The 12,723-nt window shown below is 39.4% G+C and overlaps 1 protein-coding gene across 1 annotated transcript; it reads left to right on the top strand.

The window, feature by feature from the left end:
• The first annotated feature begins 5,970 nt into the window (after positions 1 to 5,970).
• Positions 5,971 to 9,303, top strand: LOC140226911 (uncharacterized). Its single transcript, XM_072307346.1, has 2 exons — positions 5,971 to 7,076; positions 7,780 to 9,303. Exons 1-2 carry the CDS (start codon positions 6,171 to 6,173, stop codon positions 8,191 to 8,193), a joined length of 1,320 nt encoding a protein of 439 aa, XP_072163447.1. The 5' UTR covers positions 5,971 to 6,170; the 3' UTR covers positions 8,194 to 9,303.
• Positions 9,304 to 12,723: the final 3,420 nt, after the last annotated feature.

Here is a 12,723-nt window from a genome sequence, read left to right as displayed (position 1 = left end):
GGAAAATTTCATTGTAGTTCCCGCAGACAGCTGGACATCGGTCTCTTCTTCCGACAATGCCCGACGTCAAAAAGAGGGGGAAGGGGGGGGGGGGGGGTGTGAGGTGGCATTAAAAGGAAAAATGTTGATAGTGGTTAACTCTGTGATTCCAATACCATATTTTACCCTTAACTTCGTTTTGTTGCACAAGCAGTAAGCCTATATAATATTACTGGACCAAAGATTTTTTTCCAATATTTTTTTTTGTGTGTTTTTCAGTAATAATAATAATAATAATAATAATAAAGCATTTATTAAGCGCAGAAACTATGTCTATATATTCTACTGCGCTTCAAGAGCACTTAAGTTCCTATGTTGCACAATGCTGCATGGGAAGTACAAAAAGAAATAAGCCCATGCTAAAACAAAAAAGTTTTCACTTTTGATTTAAAACTATTTAAAGTCTGACATTTCCGAATGTCTAATGGTAATCTATTCCACAACCTAGGGGCTGCACAAGAAAATGATCGGTCACCTAAGGTAACTTTAAGTAAGAACAATAATGCATCTCAACCCCCCCCCCCCATGCACACAACATTATCAAATAAACATAGTCCCTTTGCGTTGACTATTTGCACAAGTAGTTTGGCCTGATTTGAATTCTGACGAAATGAAAGAAAAGATAATGATACTTGTAATGCATGCCAACGGCGGCGCCGAAGGTTTGGGGTTTTGATGATGTTGGTTTGGTTTTGTGTGGGCATTTTTCTGTCTGGCAGCAGACATTATCAAGTCAATAGATTTCCTATGGCTTGGTACAGACCTATTTTGCTGTTTTATCACTTAGTATGCCTATATTATATCGATGCCTTCGAGTATAGACCGATTCAAGTGACTGTTCATGGAAGTGCGCCCTCTTAAGGCGACGCCATTACTGGGGGCCAACCAGGCCGGGTCGGCAAGCGCCGTGCGTGCGTGGCAAGGGTGCCAGCGGCAGCCACTGCTTTTACCACCCGGCGCCAGCCGGCCAGCTAGCTATCTCTGGCGCTGGCAGCGATCGACGCATCTGGATTTGTGACAACTCTAACGTCTACTTTTTTTTTTCGTTAGCTAATTAATAAAATTAAACAACTTATACCGGCTATGAGCGAATGGGTAGATGGCATATACGGCTGTAGCCAAAACAAGGTAAATATCGGTACGATCCGTGAGTGGAATTGTAACACGTTAGACTCTACTTTCTTTTGCGATGACCTGGGTATACTATAGGTACTCGCGTGTAAGCCCCTTAACATTAGATCTATATTCACATTTGTGTAAGAGGATAAAAAACACCTGGGGAGAACTATGGCTAGGCGCAGACAGACGTCTAGATAGTAAGCCTAGACTGTTGAGCAGTTAACTGATATAATTAAATACAAATAATGAATCAGTTTTGAGCTAGATAGTAGATATGGCGCTATCAAAGCAACTAATAAGATCAGTTAACTTAAACCTTTTTAGGCTTTTGCCTTTTCTCGGACCAGTGGGGTAAAGTCTGTATAACGTTTTTTAGATCTTGTCTAGAATTCTAGGCAACAGTCCAGACTAGATCTAGACCCGTCTAGACCTATTGACTTCTACTTAGAACCCTCTAACGTTAGCTACATCCTATATCATTTTCGGTTGTCACTAACTTCCGGCAAGTCTAACTAAGTAAACCAAACTGAAGGCAAATCTAGGCGTTTCTAAGCCGTACAAACTTAAGAAGTTAATTTACGTCGCCTGATGTCAACAAACAAACATTCTACTGTTTAAGGTCTAAGTAACCTTGCATTTAACATCGCGCTAACGCCTAAAATTATAATCTACAAAAGTGATTTTCAAATCAAACTTTCTTAATATGAATTATGCTTATGAAACGGATGTTTGCCACCATTCATGGCAGTTTAATATCTATAAGTATCACTTTATCAAAAATTAATTCCAATTCAGAGTTCCAGGCCCAATGGTCAATTTAATGCTGAACGCTTAGTGAAGAAGTAAAAATTTACAATATAAGATTTTTTTTTTTTTACACATCTTGAAACATACATTTGGCTGTAGTGTAGGCTTCAAAATGTTTGTCATATACAATGTAGTATACTAGTAGCCAGGAAGTGTATTCTAACTTTTGTAAGTATTGCACCAAGCATTTGATATATATATATATATATATATATATATATATATAATTTTTATATATATATATATAGATCTATATTTAATTAATTCTCAAAATCTTTGATCTGAACCATGTCTTCTAAAATGAACAACTGTATTTCACGAATATGAATATGCAGTGATTTAGCCTAATCAAGAGAATCTATTAGGCATAGGCCAAAGTTTGTTTCAAAAATCTGTGCATTTTTTATACCGCTGTGTTTCACTTAAGTGTATATTGTATTCACCATGCGTCAGTAGTGTCTGAATTTCACACACTGACGTGCAGCTTCCGTTTCCGTTTTTTCGCCTGTTATTTTATTTTGTGCACCCAACAACTGCACAATATGTGTTTTTTTTTTTCTGATCCTTTGAAGCTTTCATTAATATTAGATCGATATGTCTGAATTACTCAATTTGTCCAAAAGAAAAGCATTAAAAGCCGCTGAATGACTTTTCCACAGTGAGTAAAACAATCACAATTTTAGCGCGGCGGTCGCCGACCCAGCGGCCGCCGGCGGCGCATGCGGCCGCGCCCGGCTAACTATGCGCGATGGGTACGCTGGGCTGCTAGCTGCAAGTGCAACTCGCTGGGTAGCTAGCTCGCTGGGAGCCCCCGTTGGCCCCCAGTTATGGCGGCCGTTATAGCGCCGCTAGTGGCGGTAGGTGAATAGGCCATCGAAATTGAAACGGTCTATTGGTGTACTGGTATCTGAAAGGTGACATGTGCGACTTCGACTGGTGTCACTTTATTTCCTGCTAAAGCGCAACACATGAAAGAAAAGTCGACAACTCATGTCACTTTCATTTGCGTTTCCTGTATGACGCGCAACGAAACGACACTTCCCGCAGGGTGCATTTCATCATGCGTGTAAAGTCATTAAATTCACCGGATGAAATATTTTATTCTTACCTTTGCAATCTGTTTTCATCTCTTGTTGATAACTTGTTCATTGTATATTCGGACTTTTAGTCCACTTTTGTACATAGTACGCTTGCAGGCCAAGATTTAATCATACTATAAGCTAAATAACTGAAATTATATTGTTTTTATCACATAGTGATAATCCCATCATTATTTGTCCTATAATATGCTACGTATATGTCTGATTATGTATTTACTAAGTCTTTAGACATTGAATTGATAATGCAATAAGTTCCAGTGTTTTGACAGCATCTATTTGTACGTAATTACAATATGAGAAGTGTGATACATGAATTTGTGCGTTATGAATCTGTTCACGACTGTAAGAGTTCACTAACCTTTCTACATTTCTCTTTTTATGTGTAACAATGTTTGCAAAGTCTTTGGATGCACATTCATTTTTCCCCAAAATGTTTTCCTCTTCGTATATCTTGAACATGAATGGTAGGACCCCTATATTAAAAAGTTGTAATTGTTATCAGGATATAAATTTACCATTATATGTCTACGAATGCAAGCACCTATGAAATGACATATTGTTTAAATGATACGTAAGTGTAACATGTCATGCATGTGGCACTAATGAATATAAGATCCGAGGGTACTAAGAAAGAAAGAACACGGCTTCTGGTTTTGTTCGTTGTCTAATATTTCTCTCTGCGATCCCATTGCTGTACCGATGTATATCAATTAAAGAAAAAAATCCCTTGCAAGATCTCAGATTCTATCGGTGTAACCACCCAACCACACACACACATACACACACACACAAGTGGACTCATTTCTAAAAGAAAGAAACGGTTTAATATAATTGCTTTGTTGTCATCTGTAATCTTCCGATGTAAGTGTTTATTCTTGCATCATTCTGCGGGACTGGTATATACGCTAATTCTGAAAGTGAACTTTGCCGCAGTTGCAAGATTATCCACCACAAGTTTTTATCTCACTTATCTGTGTCTTGACGAAAGATGGAGTGTAAAAGATAATAGGATAAGTGCATTTGCTTTGCTTTCGTCATTTGTGTTCAGTCATCGGTCAAAATGTATATTCAAAGTTATCGATACTCTTGGTTGAGAGGTTTACTGCACTGTTGCCAGCTATATTAAAAGCACGGGTTAAAGCGAAAACGTAGTTCTGGTAAGGGCTTGAGAACCCTTGCACCATTTCATATTTGCTTGCAATGTATCGAAAGAGTCTACCAAGAAACTTATACGTGTACCTGGCTGACGCGATTTGCCGGGATGATGAGTTGTTTTGGAGTATTTTAAGATCGAAAGAAAAGTCGGTATATATACACTGTACCGACTTTCATTCCAAGGGATCCAGGTTAACTCGGTCTCAAGGACAACACGGCCCTGTTTCAAACAATTCATACGCAGTACGTGATCGCCAAAGAGGTTCTAGAACCTCTTTGGTGATCGCCACATTCTGTACATAGGTTCGTCATTGAGTGTGCGCTCCTAGGATTCTTTGATGAGCGCGTTGTATTAACTCGGCACATAGCTGCGACCAGCCAGAACGCAAAGCGTTCCCATAGTACAACACTGTAGGCCTACAATCCAAAGGGACAACGTGACCCCGCCATCAAAGTGAGGCCAAGTTGTCCCCGAGTCCAAGTTAGCCTGACCCTGATCGGGTAAGTTCTGAGATGTAAACATTTTTGGTCAATATTTCGCATTTTCGTCGTTACCCAAAGAATACCTCGTTATTATAGCGTTATTCCACACATTTCTTAGTCATTTTTTAAGTGTACATTTTGGTAGATATGTTTTGCCTTTAATGATGGAAGGGTGAGTGATATAGTGCGTCAAAATAAAGCAGCCAAAATATATCGACACAGCGTTCTGATCATCTGAGGCAAGCGAAAATTGTTTTTCTCATTAATTACCTTGTTGACCTCAATAAATGTGTTCCATTTAGATGACAATTGTGTGTCTAAAGACAGTTACTGTGACATTCAATGGCATGTATAGTCAGACAAATATTTGACCGGCTTGCAAAAGAAGAAGGTAAAATTATGATTTGTTCATCATGACCACTTTAAAGGGTTGTGGTGTTTTCAGAGGGGTTTATGAGCATGGTGTTTCTCAATCGAACAGTATTTCTTCAGATTTCATCCTCCAAGCATGCGACACGTATATAGCAAAGATAGATACATATTATATTGATGGAAAATAGATTAAAGGATCGGTGTTTCTGAAATGTTAGTCTTATTGTACATCTGTTTTCCGTGGTGTTACATTGCAATTGCATCCTTCTTTATGCATTCCGTGTAGTGAGTTCAACACTCGAACATGATCACTGACTTGATCTTTGATTGGAATTAAACGTGTGTAACATTAATTTTCGCAAAATGTTGTTTCATCAATATAACTTCTGAGCGTAGACTAACAAAATAATAAGCTGTGGGCTTTATCGGTAGCTCAGCCTTGTGCACAGACGACTGAGCAGGGCTATTTGCTTTGTGACATCAACTTGTGAAGTGCAGTAGGACACAACAAAAGCAACAGCACTAACACACACACACACACACACACACACACACCACACACCTTACACCTCCACAAACCCATGAACACACAAGCAACAAATAAAAAAAAAAAATCTCACGAATGGGCGTACAGAAACTACGACAGTGCATGATTAAGTCACGGGTACTGGAAACACATAGTATGCAACTCGTATACTACTACATTTATTGTACTAGTACCTGCACAAACCAATCAATTATCACCCTGCATTCTGATTGGTCAAAAGTATAGCGCCTGACTTATTCTCAAAAACAAAAAGAGCGTAGACGACTAAGCGTATGTTGCCACATTGAAGCGCTTGATTTCCCTGCACGTACAGTACACTGACACACACATCCCCATGGCTGGCCCATGGCCCATCAATTTAGCTGTATGCTTTTGACGCGCATCGCATGTCCGTTACGTTGTGTGATGTTGTTCTGTGAGAGCTAGATTCTAACTACAATACTGAGTATTAAAGCTGAATGAGCAGTTCCTGTTTTGTGAAAGTTTGTAATTTTGATATGACTGACAATTCTACAGAATCGCGTAAAAGAACTTCTAACGTTAGCTAGATGTCAGCCATGTTTCCACGGAAAAGGAGGAAACGGACGATCATCACAGCTGAACAGCTGTTGAAGTTGGAGTCCCTGTTCAAGCAAGAACAATGGCCAGGGAGAGAAAAGAAGGAAGAGCTGGCTAGAGAAATTGAAATGTCCACCCATTTCGTCAACATCTGGTTTCAGAATAAACGATCACGTGTGAAAAAGCTTGCTCAAGAGGAGGAGGAGATTGAAGCCATGAGAAAGAGACTGCTACAAGCAACGGCTGATGATAGTAAGCAATCGCCATGCATTGCACCGAGATGCGAGACCCAAGATAGACCCATTGATCTAGCACAGCGCGCTGTTGCATCGGCAGATCACTCGTCAGCGCCGGATCAGGAGTGCCCTGCATCATCGAACCCGTCCATTCCCGCGTCAAGCTTGCCTATCAATTCGCCACAAGTAGCATTTGGTAACGCGGCTGTATTGCTTCCAAATACTTCCAAAACCAAGTCTTCGACTTCAGTAATTCTCGCCACAATTACTCATCAGGCTAAGAAGGTACCCGGGCCCGGGGACAAGGTATCGGCTTCTGTTCCTCTGCTGCGGACGCACAATTCGAGTGACAGCACGACCCGGAGCATGACTCGAAGTCAAATAAAACCAACATTTTGGAAACCAGACAAAGTGTTAGAAGGACTTCATCGGGTTGCTCCAGCGCATGTAAACGATCGAGTAATTTACGGAACCAACATTGCCGGCAACATCAGATCAGGTTTTCATCATTCCCCCAGACATGCTCCACTCGGCCATTCGCTCTCGGTGTCGAATTGTTCATCTTCGCTGGCCACGACGACAGCTCCAGCAAAAAGCAGCCAGCTGCCACACGGGTTTATGCCTGACGTTACAAGTTTCATCCAGCACACGCAAACAAGTGTGAGTAGTTCTATATTCTGATGCAATTCACATTACCAACAGATAAATGGCATTGAATGTATTTCGTGTCTGACTTTGTTGTCCAATTCATGGGATTTAAGTCCTGACTTTGAAGATCAACAGCTTAATAGTATATCCTATACCCTAAAAGTAAACTAACCAGACTGCATTTCTGATTCGAGAAATCATACATAGATCTCATTCAGTAAAGAAAAAAAGAAGTCAAGACTCTTAGTAGGTCTAGGAGGGTTGCAGTTTTCCTTGCAGTGCCTAGTGGATCATAAGGCATTTCTGCCACAAGTCTTGAGTTAAGAAAATAATAATAATGATAATAATTTGGGAGACAAGGAATTAAAGCTTGCCATAAAATAGCAGTGGGAGAACATTCCTATTGTGGACACCTTAGGACAAATCTACTTCAGTGATTTTTTGTAATATTTTTTTTTTTTTGGGGGGGGGGTGGGGGGGGGGTGGGGACAATCCTTGGGTTTAGGGCCTATGCAAAGCTATGACCTTAATTAAAATGCTTCGCATGGTTACAGAAGTATGTACCGGTATTCAAATACAGGTGTAGGCCTTACTTATATAGATGGTGGAAGGCAAAATTATTGGAAAAATAACTGAAGATGAATGACACACAATGTAATAAGCTGTTTACATGCATGCAAATTACTTCACCCCTTCCCCTTTGTGTTAAATACAGGAATCATCAAACATAGAGTCATCTGATCAACTCACCAGCCGACCACGTAACGGCAAAAACCAGAGACCATTACTCCCTAGACTAGACGCCACTGATCTCCGAAGTGTTAAGAAGATGCCCGTTGCGGAGAGCCCATCGGAACGAACTGGTAGTCGCGCACCGACGCTGCTGCGCTGTCTCATACTGATGATGGCTCTCTCCGAACAGACGGGCGCTGCATTTGGGTTGAAGCCGGCAGACTTCGACCTCGCCTTTTGTGCATCGGCCTATGGAGTAAAAGTGGCTGGACTGAAAATTCTCCAGTACGACAACAAAACGGGCTTCTCCGTGTCAAAGCCAGCCAGGAAGAAAAAGAGAAAGAAGGAGAAGGAGAAAGGCAAGGAAACAAACAAAAAGAAATCTGCCAAGAAGTAGTGCTCAAATCAAGACATAAGTCTTCCTAAATTCTTCCTTGCAAAGATCACTCTTTCCATTTGACCTGAGAACGAGATGTTATGAATTGCAGAGAGAACAGCATAAAACCAATGGAATTGTTAAATGTCATAAACATATTCTCTGGCTGCCTGCATTTTGGCTGTGTGCAAATAAATATGAGAGAATGGGAATATGTAGGAAACTGTATGTGCATGGCTATACTCACTTTTATTTTTGTATTTATCAAATATATGATACTGTATTAGTTGTACTTATTCATGACTTATTCTTGATTCCTGTAAGATTTACTTAAACATTATTGAGAAAGAGCCATTCTGACTGGGGAAAATATCATAGTAATATAAATACAGCAGTGATCATTGTTACAATCTCAGCTTTCAAACATAGATTCCGTACATCATATACATCAGTATCAGATTTTGGTTTGGCTCATGTGTATAGTACAGGAATATACACGAGCCACTACATCTTGAAATTAATCTGCTGCCATCAAGCTGTATTCATACCCAATTACCCTCGGGCAAGGCTTGACATGGGTGTGTCATGATACAGGAGAAAGTGGCCTAGTGGGACATATCTTGTAAGAATCAATGCTCTCTGCACTGTGGAGGTCGAATGAGTTTCTGTTTTGGCAAGATCTAAATACAGTGCAGCTTATTTTCTAAATGTTGCTATTTATTTGTCGACATTGAGTGGAGCTTTTGATGTATGTGACTGCATTTCATAATCTTGCTCATCGTGGACAAAGTTTTTCCTATTTACTGTGTATTCTTTCAGGCTCTCCTGAACAAAAGTTACTGTGCTCATTCAGTGCCTGAAGTCTAAAATTCTTTCCATTGGTTTCATTCTTGTGAAGTCTTCTCACAAACACCTTAAAGTGGTCTAAACTCTCAAACTATTTTTGTATCAGATTATTTATCAAATTTATGTCGAGTGTTCTGATTTCATCTGCAGACACTGTTGCAAAACTATATGTTCTATGTATCACTTTTTCACATCATTTCATTCTACCCTATTCTGTGTGTACATCTTTATGTAAGATATTGTGTGAATATGAATAAGAAGAAATATTAAAGTGGAGAAACATTATTCTTCATTGGTGATTGTAATGAATTGCATTGTTTTGACAGTGACTAGTTTTCCTGGTTTTGCTTTAAAAAAAATAAATAAGTGCACAGTCAGTACATAATCTATCACATATTTTGTCTACTATGCTTCAAGGAGTAATTTAAGCGTTCTAGTATCTGAACATGCACCTCATATCTACCATAAGCAATTTTGTCATGGTTGTAGAATTCAGAGATGTTTCTGGCCAGTTGCTTCATGAGGGTTTTCTTCCTAAACACCTGGAGATTTTCTCATTAAGAATGGATGTTGCCACATATACACATGTTTTTGATATGTGGGGGAAGCCATGGCAACCTTTGGACAAGTTTAGGCTTTGCTGGGTTATAATTTGAGTGGAGCCACACATATAACTTGCTTATTACCCTTTGGAAGGATTCAAGGTACATGCACAAACATGAATGTGCACTTTGGGGACAGCTAAATGTCACGGTGGTGTACATGTAATTGTTCTGGCAGTGGAATAGTCGCTGGGGCATGTTTGACACAACATCAGCACAATATGACTGCAATGGCAAATATATTATGAACATAATCACAATTTGCACATCATAAACCACATCATGTGAACACCAGAAGTGGATTCATATCTTCACTTTAATTTGACCACGGTATTGCATCATATGCAATGTTATCATAAGGTAATTCAGCACAGAGAGAAGGATACAGCACTCCGTGGGGCTGTTCAACCAACATATCATTGATATATAACAGTACATCTTTCCCTCATACCGGTCTCACTGCGGTACTTGAGTTGCCATATACTTTTTTTTTTTTTTTATTTCACTTTGCCTTCTTGTATGGACACTTATAACAATCTATTACGATAGTTCTTACTGATATACAATTGGCAAAGCCCATCGATTTTCATGTTACACTTTATATGCTCAAATGATATAGTAGTGTGTTGAGGAAGCTAAAACGATAAGCTGTGATGCTGGTACGACATACAGTACTGTACATGTACCATACAATATCATCAATACCACTCATCTTCAAAATAGAATCTACATACAAACCAGTTATCAATTTGATTGTCATTTCCAAGATTATTTTTCTTGACTGGAAATGAAACTCAAGTAAAGATAGTAACCACTGCGTAAATGACAGTCTAGTGACCTATCCGGTCTACCATGTGACATACCTTAAAAGGTACAAACTTGGTCATTTGACTGAAATGTTTTTAGTATACATGTACACACTGTCATACTTATCACATTCTTTCCACTGACTCAATTCGAGAAACAGCTATGAAAAGTAAGAAATAATACACATACATAACTCTACAGTTTCACAAGCACACATATATTCATTAGATAATTATACTGTTGACTTCACAGTATGTCAACAATTCATTCAATTATCATACAAATACATGGACAAATCAGATGAAAAGTTCTGTCCTAGATGGACATTTCTGAATGACCCTTTTTGTATTACACAAATACACGTGTACAGTACTAACACGAATGGCACTCTTCACTACAGGCAGTCATGTCTGGTGCTAATAATTAAGTACAGTGGCATTGATGAACAGGTGAACCAGCAAGCTCAAGCAGGGATATTTTTGTCTGTCTAGATATTCAAATGACTCTATTCTGACACTATATGGTTCTTGACACAGCACACTACAGCCAGTGCACTCCTGGTCATGGCCAAGTCCAGTGGTCAGTGTCAAGGTATATTACATCTCACGGCTCCTATCCATTGTCAACAGAGAGCATTTGCAATATCAGGACTTTGACCTCTCACCCCTACAAACTTGCAAGTTCTGCTCCAAGATGGACAAAATGAATTCATCAGGAACATAGGAGTTTGTTACTGTACCAGACATCACTGGTAAGGTATACTGTAGTCTGAGTGAGCATTTTCTGCAGGCAATGAGAGCATAAAATTATAACTATATTCAAAACGAATGTTTATTGCTTCTCTGTGTACAAATGACAATGTGTTATTTACTCAAGCAACAAATCTACATTTCCCTCCAAAATACATACATGCATGCATACATACATACACACACACACACACACACACACACACACACACACACACACCCATACACACAGACACTCTGGCCATGGAAGGAGTAATGACAATACTGCTTCCTTTGGTATGTTGAATATCTGGAGTTACAAGTTGACATCTTAATGGACAACACTGAAGAAACTGAGGTTTGGAAGTACATACACCATCAATACAGTGTACCCATAATTATTTGAAACAAATCATACCAGGATTGAGGGATGTACAATATGAACGCATCCATGCTAAAGTTGCAGGGCTGCCAACTGAGCTCTCACGCGATTCACCCAGTTTTGACTGTTTAACTCTGATAAACAAATTCTCATGCTGAAACCCCAAACTCCAAAATCCCTGGTATTTCAACATTCGGTCTGCCCAAGCTTGAAAGTTTCCAGCTTTTCCTGCAGGCACACCTGTTCTATGTATGTATTGAAGTCATTCCTATTTATGCCCCAGATTGCACCACATAAATGTAAAATTATTGTCAAAGCTCCTTCCCATGTAAGGGGGACACCCCTTTCTACATCCCCCCCCCCCACCTTCACTCCCTCGCAGTGTGTCGCTCCAAACTCTCACCCAAGTTGGCAGCCCTGAGGTAAATGTGCACCCTGTGTTACCATCGAGCATCGAGAAAGTAAATTATCATAAGTTGACAAAGATAAGGGCATTGACGCCACGAGGTTAGTTGCACCTCAATGCCCTTACCTTCCTCATGCCCTTACCTTCCTCAACAGACATCATGTATACTGTTGCATACACTGCACTCCCATTATGACAAACACAGTTACATGTTAACTAAACTCTCATTACAACAAAGTAAAAATTCAGGTCCCAAAATTACTATTTGTATGTACTTTGTTGTTTGACTATGATGAAATTATAATATAACAACAGAAAAAGAAAACTAGGACTCCTAGGAATTCCTAATAATGGGAGTTATCTCGCTCACAACTGCACGAATATGTGTTCAATGTCTTGCAAAAGATAACGGGAAAAAAAAATCAAAGATATCTTCTACACTGTAATATACTACTTAATGCCCTTTGATCTCAAATCAAAACAGTATAGGTGTACATACTGAATACATGTCCAGGTTTGACCAATTACCAAATTATCACAGTGTAGCAAAACGAAAATACACAAGAGGGTTGGAAGAAGGTCAATGCACTTCTGAACTAGCCGATGTACACAGGTTTGCTTGAATACTGAATATCATGGACATAATGTCAAACGAATGTTCGCGTGTATTTTAATTTTGCAAATTACGCGAGCGCCAAGATTCATGAAATTCAAATGCATGTGAAAGTTCTCGCCTACACTGTATGTATTGAATGCCAGTGGCAATTCACGAAAATTTCA

The sequence above is a fragment of the Diadema setosum genome, chromosome 1, assembly GCF_964275005.1.
Source record: "Diadema setosum chromosome 1, eeDiaSeto1, whole genome shotgun sequence".
NCBI classification, from domain to species: Eukaryota; Metazoa; Echinodermata; class Echinoidea; order Diadematoida; family Diadematidae; genus Diadema; species Diadema setosum.
The sequence above is the reverse complement of the archived record's forward strand: the minus strand, read 5'-3'. Positions and strand labels throughout refer to the sequence as shown.